This window comes from Nannospalax galili, unplaced genomic scaffold (genome assembly GCF_000622305.1).
Source record: "Nannospalax galili isolate Female #2095 unplaced genomic scaffold, S.galili_v1.0 scaffold100, whole genome shotgun sequence".
In the NCBI taxonomy this organism is placed as follows: Eukaryota; Metazoa; Chordata; class Mammalia; order Rodentia; family Spalacidae; genus Nannospalax; species Nannospalax galili.
This window is the reverse complement of record NW_008352891.1, coordinates 11,907,639-11,924,794: the sequence shown is the minus strand read 5'-3', so window position 1 is coordinate 11,924,794 and position 17,156 is coordinate 11,907,639. Positions and strand designations below refer to the sequence as shown.

General features: G+C 41.3%; 1 protein-coding gene across 1 annotated transcript in view; it reads left to right on the top strand.

The window, feature by feature from the left end:
- Dcdc2c (doublecortin domain containing 2C) overlaps positions 1–17,156 on the top strand; it is a 65,775-nt gene that overhangs the window by 31,811 nt on the left and 16,808 nt on the right. Inside the window, exon 4 of the mRNA XM_008850194.1 lies at positions 9,059–9,187. Within this exon, the coding sequence (XP_008848416.1) occupies positions 9,059–9,187 (129 nt within the window). The remainder of the gene's footprint in view (positions 1–9,058; positions 9,188–17,156) is intronic.

The window sequence follows — 17,156 nt, the reverse complement described above, 5'->3', positions numbered from 1 at the left end:
TTTCTTGTTATGCAGCTTTTAGCTATACACATGGACTCTTAAAGAATTATATTGATCACTTTAATCTTTGGTTATACTTTCCTTTTGAGTATTTAAGACCATACAGATGGCTCAAATAAACCAATTTATTTTTATTCTTAAGGTTGTTTGAGGATCTGTTCCTCAGGGGTCACATAGGTTTGGGAGGAGCCCCTGGCTCCTTTCCATCTGTCTGAAGATAAGTCAAAGCTCCTGCTCAATCGTGACTGGTTTCACTTGGAAGCAGGGAGGAAATGTTTCCTCTGTTTTGACCCTTCTCTTTGTAGATTGGACACTGAATGAAGTCTATCTGGTGGGGTCTCGATAGCCTCCTTGATCAAGAGGACAGGTGGCTCACCACAGTTACCGGACATTTTGAGAGATGCTCACAGTCCCCTGGAACTTAGTCGACCTAGGAGGGCAAGGAGCAAGAACTGTCCTTTATATCCCTCTGACCAAATTAGTATAGGTCTTAAAGTATGACTGTTAAACATCCAAGAAGGTTAGTTCCACCAGTCTAGTTCTTTTAATTACCATGTGCCATCTAGGTAAAATTTCAGCAATGACCAAATGTTCTCAGATAAACCTTGCCTAGAGATATATTATATTCCTTGAGCTAGTTGTATATATAATTTGTCAGTAGGTTGTTTGATTAATATGGTTCCCTCTGATTTTTTTTAAAACTAGCTAGGCATTACTTATCTCCTGCATTGTCTAACCCCTCCACCATGATTTCCCCATTTAAAGTACCCCAATTTTCCCCATTTCTCCCTTAATAATACCCTTCTTGATGGTCCCACCTGTCTTGAGCTCCTTCTTTCCCTTTATCCCCCAAGTTCCTTGTATAACTTTACCTCCCCCCTTCTCCTAAAATAACCCCATTTTTATCCATATCTCCCTTATTAACTCCTGTTTCCTACTGTTCTTCTCTTTCAGGTTCTTTCTTTTCCTTTACCTCCCTCGTTCCTTTTCATTATCCTGGTTCCTGTAGTTATTATGTCTGGATACATACTCACTTATCAGGTTTTGGTGCTAGGATCCACATATGAGGTAAAACATGTCATTTTTTTCTTTTCTTATTTTTTCTGAATCTGTGTTACTTCACTTAGTATAACAGTTTCTAGTTCCATCCATTTACCTGCAAATTTCATGATCTCATCTTTCTTTACTGCTAAATAAAACTACGTTGTATAAATGAACCACATTTTCATTGTCTACTCATCAGATGAGGTACACTTAGGTTGCTTCCATCTCTTAGCAATTGTGAAAAGAGCAGCAACAAACATGGATGTCTCTGCAATAGGATGAGTTCTTTGGGTATATGCCAAGAAGTGATATAACTGGGTCAAATGGTAGGTTCATTTGTAGTTTTTTAAGAGTTCTCCACACTGCTTTCATAGGGGTTGAACCAGTTTGCAGCCCCACCAGCAGTGGATGAGTGTTCCCTTTTCCCCACATCCTCTCCAACATTTGGTATCATTTGTTCTCTTGATCTTAGCCAGTCTGACTGGGGTAAGATGAAATCTTAAAGTGGTTTTAATTTGTATTTTCCTAATTACTAATGATGCTGAATACCTTTTAAGATGCTTCTTAAATATCTCTTTCAATTAGGTTACATCTTTTCTTGATTCTTTGTTTTTTGAGCTCTTTATATATTCTGGATGTTAATTTCTGTCGCTGGGGAAGATTTTCTCCCATTCTGTGGGTTTCCTCCTCACTTCCTTGGTTGCTTCTTTTAATGTACAGAAACTTTTTAGTTTAATGAGGTCCCGTTTGTTGATTCTTGACTTTATTTCCTGAGCAATTGACACCCGGCTTAGAAAATCCTTTCCTACAGTTATATCTTGTAGTTTATTGTCAATGTTTTCTTCTAATAGTTTCAGAGTTTCAGGCTTCACATTGAGGTCTTTGATACATTTGGAATTGACTTTTGTACAAAGGTGAATGATAGGGGTTAGTTTCATTCTTCTACAGGTGGAGACCTAGTTTTGCCAGAACCATTTGTTGAATATGCTGTCTTTCCTCTAGTAAATATTCTTGGCCCCTTTGCTAAGTTTCAGGTGACTGAAATTGCATGTACTCATATTTGGGTCTTCAGTTTTGTTCCATTGATCTATGGGTCTATTTTTGTGCCAGTAGCATGTTGTTTTTATGACTATAGCTCTGTAATACAGTTTAAAATCTGGTATAGTAATCCCCCAGCATTGCTTTTAGTGCTCAGGGATGCTTTGGGTATCAGAGATCTTTTATGCTTCCATATAAATCTTAGGATTTTTTAAAATTCTGTGAAGAATGTCATGGGGATTTTGATTGGCATTGCATTGAATCTATAAATGGCTTTTGATAGGATGACCATTTTCACAATATTAATTCTTCCAATCCATGAGCATGGGAGGTCCTTCCATCTTCTTGTGTCTTCCTCAATTTCTTTCTTTAAAGATTTAAAATTTTCATTGTAGAGATCTTTATGGTTATATTTATTCTGAGATATTTTATTGTTTTTTTGAAGCTATTGTGAAAGGGAGTGTTTCCATGTACTCTTACTCTGATTGCTTTTTATTGGTATATACAAAGGTTACAGATTTTGTAGATCAATTTAATAACCTGCCACTTTACTGAAAGTGTTGATCATTTCTAGGAGTTTTCTGGTAGAATTTTTGGTGTCTCTTAGATATAATATCATATTGCCTGCAAAAAGGGATAATTTGATCTCTTCTTTTCCAATTGTTACTCCTTTTATGTTCTTTTCTAGTCTTATTGCTCTTTCAAGAGTTCAAAGCACTATGTTAAAAAGGAGTGGAGATAGTGGACATCCTTGCCTGGTTCCTAATTTCAATGGGAATGCTTCCAGTTTTTCTCCATTTAGAATGATGTTGGCTGTGGGTTTGTTATATATGGCTTTACTTATGTTGAGGTATGTTCCCTCCAGTCCAATTCCCTCTAGGACTTTGAACATAAATGCATGTTGAATTTTGTCAAAGGCCTTCTCTGCACCTATTGAGATGAGTATGTGGTTCTTGTCTTTGAGTCCATTTATATGATTTATAACGTTTATTGACTTATGTATATTGAACCATCCCTGCATCTCTGGAATAAAGATGACTTGATCATGGTGGATGATCTTTGTGATGTGTGTCTGTATGTGGTTTGCAAGTATTTTGTTGAGAATTTTCACACCTATGCCCATTAAAGATATGGGTCTATAATTTTCTTTTTTGGTTGTATCTTTACCTGGCTTTGGTTTGAGAGTGATGCTGGCTTCATAGAAGGAATTTGGGAGTTCTCTTTCCATTTCTATCTTTCTGAATAAATTAAGTAGCATTGGATGTAGATCTTCTTTAAATGTCTGATAGAATTCTTCTGTAAATCCATCTGGTCCTGGGCTTTTTTTAGTCGGGAGGTTTTGTATTACTGTTTCAATTTCTTTTTGTGTTATGGGTCTGTTTAAGCTGTTGATCTCTTCTGGTTTAGTTTTGGTGATTTCCATGCTTTTAGATACCCATCCATTTCTTCTAGGTTTTCAAATTTAGTAGCATATAGGTTTTTTAAAGTATTCCCTTATAATGTTCTTCTTCTTTTTGTTGTCTGTTGTGATGTTTCCCCTTTCAGCTATGATTTTGTTGATTTGGAGGTGCTCTTTTTTTCTTTTGGTTAACTGGGCTAGTGGTCTGTCAGTGTTGTTTATCTTTTCAAAGAACCAGCTCTTGGATTCGTTGATTCTTTATATTGTTTTCTTTGTTTCTATTTCATTAATTTCTGCCCTGGTTTTTGTTATTTCTTCTTGTCTTCTGGGTTTGGGTTTCATTTGTTGTTGCTTTTCAAGTATCTTGAGTTGCAATGTTAAGTCACTTATTTGTGCTCTTTCTGATTTTTTAATGAAGGCACTTACAGCTATAAACTTCCCTCTAAGGACCGCTTTCAGTGTGTCCCAGAGGTTTTGTTGTGTTGTATTGTCCTTTTCATTTAGTTCCAGGAATACTTTTCTTTCTTTCTTAATTTCTTCTTTGACCCATTCGTAATTCAGGAGTGTGCTGCTTAATCTCCATGTGTTCATGTAGTTACTAGGGTTTCTTCCAGTGTTGATATTAAGGATTATTATATTGTGGTGTGATAGAATGCATGGAATTATTTCAATCTTTTCCTATTTGTTGATTGTTTTGTGCTCCAGCATGTGGTTGATTTTGGAGAAGGTTCCATGGGGCACTGAATAGAAAGTATGTTCTCTGGTGCTTGGGTGGAATGCTTGGTAGATGTCTGTTAGGTCCATTTGATATATGGTATTGTTTAATTTAGATGTCTCTCTGTGAACTCTCTGCCCTGTTGATCTATCTAATGGAGACAGTGAGGTATCGAAGTCCCCTACTCTTAATGAGTTGGGATTAATCTGAGTCTTAAAGTCCTGAAGTACAGTTTTTATGAAGTTGGGCACACCAAAGTTTGGTGAATATATTATCTTCTTGATCAATTGTTACTTTGATCAGAATGAAGTGACTCTCCTTATCTCTTCTGATTAGTTTTATTTTGAAGTCTATTTTGTCAGATATTAGAATTGCAGTGCCTGCTTTTTTCTTAGTACCATTCGTTTGGTATATTTTTTTCCATCTTTTCACCTTATGGTAGTGCCTGTCCTTGAAAGTGAGATGAGTTTCTTGCACACAAGAAAAAGGTGATTTTTCTTTCTTAATTCATTCAACTACTCTGTGTCTTTTGACTGGGGAGTTCAGTCCATTGATATTTAAAGTTATTAATGAAAGATGTGTATTGAATCCTGTCATTTTGATTTCTGTTCGGATTCTTGGTGTAACTGTGCATTTCCAGTCATACCTTCATTAAATTTCTTTCTGTTACCCCTTGGATATAGTTGTTCCTTTCGTCAGCTCTTTGTATTGCTTCAAGAACTCTCTGAAGGGCTGGCTTTGTGGAGATGAGTTCTTTCACCCTGTTTATATCATGGAAGATTTTTATTTTCCCTTAGACTATAATAGACATTTTGGCTGGGTAAAGTAATCTTGGTTGGTATCTGTGGTCATTTAGAACTGGGAATACTTTGGTCCAAGTTCTTCTGGCTTCCATAGTTTGCACTGGCATATCAGTCATAATCCTGATGGTTTTCCTTTATATGTGACTTGTTTCTCTTTTGCAGCTTTCAGTATTGTCTCTTTGTTTTGTTTGTGTAGTGTTTTTACTATGATGTGCCATGGAGCGTTTCTTTTCTGGTCCTGTTTATTTGGTGTTCTATATGCTTCTTGTATTTGTATGGGCATGTCTTTCATTAACCTTGGGAAATTTTCTTTTATAATCCTGTTGAAGATCTGGTCCGTATTATTATCCTGAGATTCTTTTCCTTCCCCTTTGCCTATGATGCACAAGTTTGGTCTTTTTATGGTGTCACACAATTCCTGTATGTTCCATTCTTGTGATTTCTTCCAGTCTTGATATTCTGTTTTCCATTTCATTCATCCTATTGGTGAGGCTTTCTCCTGTCATTTCTAATTGGCTTGCTGACTATTTCACTTCCTTCTTCATTTAGCCTGAGTAGTCTTCAATATTTCTAACTCTTTTCTGAATTCATTCAGAAGTTTATCCCTATCTTCTTTCAGTTCTTTGATTTGTTTGTTTATGTGCTCATTAAATTCACTGAATTTTTAAATCATGTTTATAATTGTTCATTTGAGTTCAGTGTCCTGTGTTATCTCTAGGGGGTTCTCATTGTACTGCTCTGCAAGACTGTCAGTGCTTAGTGGGGATATATTATTTGGGTTTTTCATGTAATTATTTTTTCTCTGTGATTTGACATGTGAATTTCTTTTGTAGTTTCTGATTCTTGTGTGAGACTCAAGCCTTCCTTTGCTGAGTTTAGGTCTGCTTCTTTTGGTAAACCTTATTTGCCTTTGTGGTTTCCTTGTTGGACATTAAAAGCTGGTTGGTCTAGGCTTTAGGTTCTCTCTTTTCATTTTATATTGGAGGGGCCAGATGGTTTTTGTCCTACTGCTCAGGAATTCCAAGAGGCCCAAGTCAGATGAAGATGGGTCGCTCTCAGGCCTTTCCCTAAGGTCTGGATCCCTGTAGTCAGCAGGCATAGTACAATTTGGGATGATATCTAGGTAGGATTCAGTATTCTCAGGCAGTCTCAGGGAAGGGGCTGGTCTCAGGACTCCAGAGCAAGAAGGGAAGGAGGGTGGTCTCGGGAATCCAGGTTATGGGTGGGACAGCCAGGAATGAAGGCTGGTCTCAGGTATGCAAAGGCAAGGTGGGGAGAGAACAGACCCCAGGGCTCCAGGACACTAGACCAAGGAATTGGGTTGGTCTGGCCCAAAGGATCAGGAAGAAGTGGGATGTCTGGGCCAAGAGGGCAGTCCAGAGGTCTTGGCTGCCAAGAGAGGAAATGGGCCAGTGCCCACACCAAGAGGAGAGACAAAATTGGGGAGCTTGGGAGGATGAACGAGGTTGTGGGAGTCGAGGTGCAGTGGGCATGGTTGAACTTACCCAGGAAAGATGTTGGCCTCAGGAAGTTGGGTGCTGGGATGGCCAGGGATGAGGGCCTGCCTGAGGCATGCAAAGGCAAGATGGGGGAGGGAACAGGCCCCAAGGGTTCCCAGGGACTAGTCCAAGATATTGGGCTTGTCTGGGTGTAATGAATCAGGAAGCAGTGGGGACTCTGGGCCAAGAAGGCAGTCCAGAGGCCTGGGGTGCCAAGAGCAGAAATGGGCTAATGCCCACACTAGGAGGAGAGAGGGGTGGGGGAGCTGGGAGGGTGAAAGAGGCTGGGGGCGTCAAGGTGCAGTGGGCATGACTGAACTTACCTAGGAAAGATGCTGGCCCCAAGAAATGTGTCTTTTTTTTTTTAAATAAATAATTGTAGTATGAGAAATATCTTCACACATAACATCTCTGTTTACATTTCTGTGAAGTGGGTTTTATGGAAGGGAAGTATTGGGTCTGTGGGTGTTGTATCACTCTCTGTCGTCACAGTGCCCTCAGGAAGCCCTTGCTAGTGTTCAACTATACCAGCTGTATTTGAATATACCTATTTCTCAACACTAGGGTTAGGAATGCAAATTAAAATCTTCAAAATTTAGGGGGTTGAGGAGATGGGTCAGTTGGTGAAGTACTTGCCTTGCAAGCATGAGTATCTGAGTTTGATACCCAGAACCCATGTTAAAAAAAAACCAAACAGCCATGGTGGCCCATGCTTATAATCCAGTCATGTGGACCCCTAGGGCTCATTGGCTAGCCAGACTAACCTATTCAGAGAGTTCCAGGTCAATGAGCGACCCTGTCTCAAAAACCAAGGTGGTCAGTGGCCAGCTGAGGTTGTTCTCTGGCTGCTCCAACGTGCACCTGCATACACAAACATAATCTTAAAAATGTAGGCAAACTATAACATAATTGTATTAAAATACTTTATCATTGCTAGTAACCTGCATTTAGAAAGATTTTTGACAAATCAGTTAGGAAAAGAGATTGTTGAAAGCATCCTGTCACTCTTTGTTGTGATAGTATTGGTGTTCAGATGAGTTGCAGAGGCCACATGTTTCTATGGTCTCCTTGAGGCAGTGTTTTAAATAAGGAAGAAGCTGAACCCTGGGTTGACCTCAAGTCTCTTTTGCCATGGAGTTTTAGCAGAGAAAATGGTTTCTGTTTACTGGCACAAACACATTCAACAAGCATTCAAATTCTCTCTGAGAAACGTTTATCACATTCTAAGTCATTTAAGGAAGAAGCCATATAAAACCACAACAACAGCAAATAATCTAGGCAGACTTAGAAAGTCAGAATTGTAGAAATGAGCTTATACATTGTTAAAGCACAGACTAAAAGAAAATAAGCCTTGTATTTTACTCATTTCTTGAGACAGGGTCTTTCTGTATATCCCAGACTGGCCTAGAACAAAGAATCGCACTGCCTCAGCCTCCCATGTGCTGGAATTACAAGTGTACACTACCACACCAAGCCTATTTTACCTTATTTTAATGTAAATTATGAGACTTTGAAGCTATCCCCAAGGTGTGATTTGTGTGGCACAGCCTCATTAACACTAGTAAATTAAATAGGAACTTTGGTTGAGTTTTGAAGAGCTTTTAAGTGTCCCTCCTGCCATGTAGCATTAAGGAACCAAGCCCACTGGGGTCACCTTGCTGCGGGAAGACTGGACATGAGGCCAGGTGTCTGTGTCACCTGTTGAATCCAGACACTCATGCTGAATTTCCACTGTGTGCCTGTCTGGGCTTTGGGACAAGGGACATGGCTTCATTTCTCAGATGTCATTCCCCCTTTACTTTTCCAAACGGACATGATTTTCTTCTGTTTCGCCTATCATAGAAAGCATATCATTTAAAAAATTAATTTTTAAAAATTTTGTGTGTGTGTGTTATGCTTGCATGTATGTAAGTGTACTTGTGTCATGCAAGGCTCATGGTGGTCAGAAGAGGGCATTGGATTACCTGGAACTGGAGTTATGCATGGTCGTTAGCTACCTTGTGGGTGCTGGGACTTGAACCTGGGTCTTGTGCAAGAACAGTCAGTACTCTTAACCACTGAGTCATCTCTCCTGTGAGTTTTTCCTACTCGTTTGAGCACCATGGATTATAAGATAATTTCTGGACTGGGATGTAGCTCAGATGTACAGTACCACCTAGCATGCTCCATCCCCAGCATCACAGAAACTGTAAGTGCTAGTACATGCCTGTTATCTCAAAACTGAGGAGGTAGAATAGGAGGGTCAGAAGTCTGAGGTCATCCTCAACTGCATAGAAAATTCAAGATTAGCCTGAGCTACATGAGACTCTGTCAAATAAAAACAAAATAAAATAATAAATTAAAAATGGTACTTTCCTGACATTACCTCTATGTCAGCAGCCTGAAGACATTCTTCATGGCTTAATGTAGAGCTCTGTAAGGCTTGGTGTGTTATTAGGGGTTGATCAGAGCATCAAATTGTTTTTACATTTCTCTGAATACATCTATGCTTTTTGAGTTTACAGTGTTTTCCCCTCAAATTTAAGGCAGTATTGAATGCTTTTTCTTCTTATTCTTACAGTGTTTTCACAAATGGAAGATTATTTATCCCACCTATAAAGATCATTATACCCAAATTCAGCCTCTCAGATTGGAATAGTGTGCTGGCCATGGTTGGAGAAAAAGTCTTCCCTCTAGGAGGCGTTCGAAAGTAAGGTGCTCTCATGTGGGGTTCAGGGCTGGAGGGGAGAACTGGGTGACAGTCAATTGCTTTTGTCTTTTGTGATAATTTCCTACCTGGACCAGCAAGGTCTAAATCACAAGCTCTGATTTTAATAATTCAAAGAAGATAGTATTTTCTCAGTCTTTGTACCATCTTTAATTTAAGGCAGTTTCATTAATTTACCATTCGACAAACCACTAGGCACTGGCCATGAGCTCTGTGCAGAGAATACAGTATTACAAGGAAGAGCCTAGGGCCAGAGGCTCAGCAGGTAAAGCGCTTGCCATGCAAGCCCGGTGATCTGAGTTTGATACCTGGAATCCCTGTAAGGATGGAAGGAGAGAACTGACTCCATAAAGTTGCTGTCTGACCTTTACACATGTGCCATAGCACTCCCCTACCATGTGAGTACACACACACATACACACACATACACATACAAAATAATAAATAAGATTAAAAAGTGAAAGAGCCTTGTTCCCAGGAACCCCTGCTTGTGTGGGAAGCAGTTGAAGGAGATGCTGTGGTAGGCGACTTAGCAGATAAGTGAGGAAGTTGACTCCACAGGACAAATAAACTTGAAGGAGGCAGCTTGGGGTCCCAGCCTGACTGGGGCTTTAGAGTCAAGTCTGTTTTCTGCCATCTGTACCTTTGTGACCTTCTTAATACTTTTTCCCTCCTCTGGAAAGTTGGAAGTAGAAATATTACCTATTTTCAAGAAATTTTACTTATTACACATTTGATATGTGTCCAGAGCTTGATTCAGTGCTTGGCATGTTGTATTTAATTAATGGAGGAGTAGCTGTGCCACTACAGGTGGTAGAGCTGGCTCAGGCAGGTATGTGTAGGAATGGCCACACTTGTCAGTAAGTACAGATCAGTACTGTTGTGAGGGAAGCAGGGGGCTCTTGGATGGAATGCTCTTTCACGAATGTCTGCGTCATTGGGTACATTTTTGTATGGATAAATATTCTCTGTATAAGTCATGATTGTGGATTTTTAGAATAAACGTGAGATGTGGAGCCAAGTCAGGCAGCCGTGACAAGAATGTGACCAGGCCTTTACCTTTAAGGTGACTAATGGTGAAGGGCCGAGGAAAGATACTTCACACAAAAGACACTCAGAAAGCTAGGTGTGGTGGTACACACCTGTAATCCCAGCATTTGGGTGGCAGAGGCAGGAGGATCAGGAATTCAAGGCCAACCTCTGCTACTACATAGGGAGTTCAAGGCCAGCCTGTGTCACATGAGACCCTGCCAAAAAACCAAACCAAACCAAACCAAACCAAACCAAACCAAAACCCCAACAAACCCTAGAAAAAAAACAAAAGCAACCCCCCCCCAAACCAAACCAAACAAAGCATGGGCAGATATGATTATGTAAGAAAAAATAGGGTTTAAGTAAAGAAATTGTAAAATAAAGACAAAGAATATTGCTATGTATTGATAAAGGGTCAGCCTATCAGGGAAAGGTGATAATTTTAAATATGTGTGCACTTAACACAGGAATGAGCATGCAGATATATGAAGCAAATGGTGTCTGAAGTAAAGGGAGATGTAAATAGAAATACCAGGATGTATTAGTCACTTTTCTGTTGCTGTGATAGAAACACTGACCAAAGCAATTTGTAGAAGGAAGAGTTTATTTGAGCTTACGGTTCCAGGGAAATTACAGTCTGTCATGGCAGGGAGGCATGGTGGCTGGAGGTGGCTGGAGGTGGCTGGACCAGGAGCAGCAGAAGCTAAGCTCTCACATCATCACGGAAGCACAGGAAGCAAGCGAGCAACAGGAGATCTGGCAAGGCTGAAGAACTCTTTAAGCCCACCCCCAGTGACCTGCTTCCTCCAGGATGGCCACACCTTCTAAAACCTCCCAAAACAACACCACCATCTGGAGACCAAATGTCCAAATACTTGGAGCCTATGGGGGACATTTTCATTCAAACCATCACGGGAGGTGACATTAAAGTTGTCACCTTCCACCACAGTCAGACTGTCCAGGCAGAAAATGAATGAAGATACATCAGAGCTGAACCACCCACTAGCCCATGTGACCCACCAGTAGAATACAGAACACTGTGGGTGAGAGAGGGGGCACACGGGGGTGTTCTCCAGGATAGATAGAGGCCACAAGACAATTCATAACAAATTTAAGGATATCAAAATCATACTGTGGTGGTTTGAATGAAAATGTCCCTGATAGGCTCCAAGTGTTTGGACATTATGTCCCTAGATAATGGCACTGTTTTGGGAGGTTTTAGAAGGTGTGGCTATCCTGGAGGAAGCATGTCACTGGGGGTGGGCTTAGAGAATTCTTAAGCCTTGCTGGATCTCCAGTCACTCTTGTTTCCTGTGCCTGCATGATGATGTGAGAGCTTAGCTTCTGCTGCTCCTGCTCCAGCCACCTTCAGCCACCATGCCTCCCTGCCATGTTGGACTGTAATGTCCCTGGAACTGTAAGTTCAAATAAACTCTTCCAAGTTGTCTTGGTCAGTGTTTCTATCACAGCAACAGAAAAGTGACTAATATAGTAATTGGTACCAAGAGTGGGGTGTTGACTGTGAATAACCTGACCATGTGGGGTTTTGGAAGAATGTGGAAGACTTTGGAAGCTTGGGCTAGAAAATTAGTTGATTGCTGTGAGCAGAGCTTAACAGGCTATTCTAGTAAACACCTAGAAAAAAGCAGTGCTGAAAACAATGTAGTTCCAGAGGGAAATAAGGAAGCAGCACTTGGGATATTTTGGCAAAGAGTCTGGCTGGAGTCTGCCCTCGACCAAAAAGCTTGCCTGAGGCTAAGTTGAAAAGTAATGGACTGATTTTTTTGGCAGAAGAAATTTCATGACAGCCTAATGTAGAAATGGTGGCATGGTTATTAATGATGAATATTATGCAGATCTACAGTGAAAGAGCAAATGGGGCAGAAAGAAATACAGTTTGGATTGAAAAAGAGCACTAGGAAGATAAATGTTGGAGCCCTGGCTTAAGGAGATTAAAGTGATTAAGGAGATTAAAGTGATTAAGGAGGAGCCTAGAGATTCAAACTTAAAAGAGGGAAAGCATCCCTCCAGGGAAAGACCACACCTAGTTAAGCCTCCAGCTTGAGAAAGAAAAATGCTGCAGGGACCACTGAAGAGAAAAGTTTCTAAAATGGATAAAGCAAGCTGGAGTCCATCCCAAACTTGCAGTCAAACTTGGCAGTGTTGTTCACCTGGTGCTGGCTTTAGAGGCATGAAAGACGCAAGAGTGAAGTGGTCATCAATTCTTCCTCCACGGTTTCAGAGAGCCTTGGAGGCCAGGCAGCGTGAAACAGGTGTACCCCTGCCTAGAGAAGGCCCTGATAGGCCATTGCATGAAGCTGTGAAGGTGAAGCCTGGTTGGCAATGGAGACCCCCAAGAAGTTCACGATGCCAGAGCTGTGAGGCATCTGCCAAGAAGACCTGCATACAGGGAGTGGTACCAGCACAAGAGAGAGATATGCGTTGCATGCAGAAAAGCTAGAGAGGCTGAGCCATCTAAGCCCTTTGGAAGTAAAGTCCCAGAAGTTGGATGTGGAGCTACTGGATTTGGTGTTTGCCCTGCTGGTTTTCAGTCTTGTTTTGGTCTGGTATTTCCGTACTATGCCTCCATTCCTCCATTTTGGAATGGTAATGTGTGTTTGGTTCCATGGTATGTTGGAAGTATGTAATTTGTCTTTTGATTTTATAGAGGCTTACAGTTCAGATATTCACCTGAATCTCAGAATAGACCTTGGACTGTGGACTTTTGAATAGTATTGAAACTGATAATGACTATGGGGACTTTTAAAGTTGGATTAAATGCATTTTTCATTTTATATGATCATGAGCCTGTGGGGGCCAGGGGGTGGAATGTGGTGGTCTGAATGAAAATGTCCCCCATAGGCTTCAAATGTTTGGATATTATGTCCCCAGATGATGGCGCTGCTTTGGGAGGTTTTAGAAGGTGTGGCTATCCTGGAGGAAGTGGGTCACTGGGGGTGGGCTTAGAGAGTTCTTAAGCCTTGCCGGATCTCCAGTCACTCTTGTTTCCTGTACCTGCTGGAAGATGTAGAGCTTAGCTTCTGCTCCTCTTCTCCAGCCACCTCTGCTACCATGCCTCCCCACCATGATGGACTGTAATTTCCCTGGAACCGTAAGCTCAAATAAACTCTTCTATAAGTTGTTTTGGTCAGTGTTTCTATCACAGCAACAGAAAAGTGACTAATACACATATCAAATATACTTTCTGATCATAATGGTATGAAGCTAGAAACCTGTTACAGGAGAAAATATAGAGAATTCACAGACATGAAGAAATTGAACAACATACTTCTGAACAACCAGTGACCAAGGAAGGAAGCGCAACCAATTATGAAAGAGTCTTGGGACAAATGAAAATGGAAATCTGGCATACGGAACTTATGGGATGGTTTGAAAAGGCAGAGTGAAGAGGCAAGTTTGTTGTGGTAAAAATGCAGCAGTAAGGAGAAGGGACCACATCAACCAATGTAACTTTATTCCTTAAGGAACTAGAAAAAGACAAACAAATTAAGACTAAAATCAGAGCAAAGAAGTAATAACAAAAGTCAGAGAAGGAATGAATTAGATACTAAAAAATGATGCTGAGTGTCTGAAGACACCTTATGACCGTGAAGATCATCCTCCTGGTGGAGGAACAAAAGCGTTTGTTCCTATGGCTTTAGTCCATCAACTCTCTCCCAGGGGTAAATTACACAAGAGTGATTTGCAACCAACAGTGGCAATGGATGCCTCTATTTGTACTCAGGACAGGAACTGTTGGACATATGCAGCAACGGAGTGGGATTAGCAAGGTGGACCCCATTCCAGAGAAGGTAGATCTGTAAAAATCAAATGTCCAGGTGATTTTGGAATGCAGTTATAGGTATTAATGTGCTATCCTTAAGGAAATAGAACACTGTGTGGTAAAAACACGTGCACAGTTACGGAAGAAGCAAGAGGCCATAGTGGGATCTGTCCCAGATATCTGTAGAATGGTGGTGTGAAAGTAGGAGAGATGCCTCGCCTGTGAGGATTAAGTAGGGAATTGAGATGTTAAGAGGAAAACTAGGGCATTATGCCAATAAACTCATTTCTTTTTTCTCCTGGGCTAAAATTAGTTCTGTATGGTTGAGTTTAGAAAAAGAGCAGAGTTTTGGCATAAAAGGGAATGCTTTGAGAGTGTAGATATGCATGTGTCAGATTTTTACACAGATGCATGTGACCTTCAGATGGAGCCCGTGGCTAACATTCAGCAAGTCTGAGGAGTGGCAGTAGGAACCTGCACCTGCCTTTCCTTAGGTAGTATTAATATGCTTCAGACTTCGGTTATTCATCTGCCAATTGCCCTTAGTGGTATTAAAATTAATTTATTGAATAGTTTGAACTTTTGGTGTGATGGATCTATAAAGCTCAGGGAAAATATTCATTAATATGTATGGGTGTCTCTGTTCCCTGTAGGGGTTACTGTCTATGCTGATGTTAGGAAATGGGCCTTTCATAGACATTTGCTGAGTGCTGATGATGCAAAGAGTACAGTGCCAAGGCCTAGAGATACAGCTGTGGCATACACAGGTCAGGGCCCTTTGGGGGCCACTGGTTCCTGGAGGACAGGTGCACAGTGGACACCACAGTGGAGGGCAGGGCCATCTGACAGGGAGCATATACTAAAGTAGAGTCCGCACTGATGTACTGCAGAAGAGACTTGTAAAAAGGGGGAAGTCAGGGAGCAAGACTGGGGGTGATGGCCCAAGGGTGGACAGCTCCTCAGATTTGCATTACGGGCCTCTCTGACCTCATCCTAGTCCAGGCCCTTGCCAGGGAAGATGGGAGTTTTTGGAGAACTCTCTGGAAAGGAGCTAGCAAGCTTCCCATAAAGGAAAGATGCTTGTAGTGGCTGAAGGGAACTGAGGATGAACAGGCTTCGCAGTCCCATGTTTTCATTACTCGCTGGAAGGAGGGTCACAAACCACTTGAGAATTCCCCTGAGTTTCTCCACTGGGATGGTTTGCACTCTCCGGTTTCATTCAGTCAGTGTTTTGGGGGCTTGGGGGTGATTAGAAACAGCTAACCCAACCTTATCTGGAAGAATGTGCTTCTGACTCCCACAGTGCTGCTATAGACAGACTGGGGTGAAACAGCTTATCACTGTGGGATGTACTGCCCAGTGCCCCAGTGGGGCAGGGAGGGACTTCCTGGGTGTGTGTCTATGTCTAGTTTTTAGATGTACCCATGTTCCTGCTACTTTCCATAGTGCCTGTACTAATGCATATCTGAATCTGAACAGAGTTCTCAAGAGACTGAAATCTCCCGTACTATATTTTAGGTTTCTTCAAGCTCAAAGACGTGGTGTTTAATCTCTGCTTTTCAGTTCCTTTGTAGTGGGGAAAGAGGCTGAGTCAGTCACTGGGATTCACAGACTGAGTTCACATCTCAGGTTTTCAGCCCATCATAGTATCCAGAGAACTGAGGTTTCAGCTGAAAATCAGATTTGTGTTTTAGTTACTATGTGAGCTTAAAAAGAAATCTTGTTACTCATAAAAATTTCAAAATTCCTGTAAGGCAAACTATACCTTTATTTGAGAAAATGGCCAAATTGATGTTTATTGGCAAAGCAAAAGACTGGAGAAAGAGATATTTACCATTATTTTCCTGTGTTTGTGTGTGTATGCATGTGAAGGTGTGCATGTATGTATGTGCATGTGTATATGGAGAGTGGAAACCAGAGATCAATGTCGGTGTCAGTCTTTAGGCATCATCTACCTTGTTTTTTGTGATGAGTCTCTTACTGGCTTGAAACTGCTAAGTAGGCCTGACTGGTCAGCGAGTCCAAGGGATCCACCTCTCTCCACCTCTCCAGCGCTGGGATTACAAGTGCATACCACCATGCCTGGCCTTTTCATGTGGGTTCTGGGGCCTGAACTCAGGTCCTTATGTTTGCAAGGCAAGCACTTTACCCACTGAGCCATCTCCCTAGGTTCTATATCCCCCAATTTATAATGTTCATTAATAACAGTCAATAATGGAGACTTGTTTGATGCTTTCCAGTGTATAAGATAGTTTTCCAAATGGTTCCTTCTCTTAGTCCTCATATTCCCTGAGATGAGCAACTACAGAGGGGCCTAATGTTTTCTGGTGCTTTGTGAAGCAAGGCACATTATTTATATACAGGATCTCACTCACAGTTCTCCAGTACCAGTTGAGCTGCTCTGTGCTGCCTGCATCCTTGGAAGAGTCTTTTGGAACCCTTCTGTGTGTCCTCAGCATCACACTGAGGGGCCTAGAGATGAGATTTTCCTCCATTTTTCTCTTGAGCATCTCTGAACTCTTTCAATCCCAAACTTCCCTCTACAATCCTGAAATTAGTCTTTATCACTTTGATACATTTTTTTCTTTTCCTGCTCTAACCAAGGTTTTAGGTTCTTGTAATCTGGATGTTGGCACATCTCCTCCCATTTCTTAGTTTTCCTTTATATATCTTGTTTCTTTTTTCCCCCATTTTCCTTGAAGGGAGTTGCTGAGTCTTATCTTCCACAGAGGAGTTTGTCCCTTTCCTGTATCCATCCTACCATCTGTCTCATGGAGTCCTCTCAGGATTCTGCTGTTTCCATGACTCTAGTTTCAGGTTGGCATTTCTCCTGGTTTCCTTTTCCTCATTCCCTGTTGGCAAGTTCTTCCTGTGCTTCTTTTATGACACTGTCATGTTGGTGAGAATTCTCTGAACACTTCTGCTGCTGGTGGGACATCTCCTTTGGAGCCTTGCTGTCCATCCCACAAAACTAGTGGCTTTGGGTGCATCCCCTTTGTATTAGTCAGGGTTCTCCAAAGAAACAGAACCAGTAGAATGAATATGTATAAAGATTTATCAGCTTAGCTCACAGGATAGAGTCCGAGTAGTCCAACAATGGCTGCACCACACTGGAGAGGCTGAGAATCTGTAGTC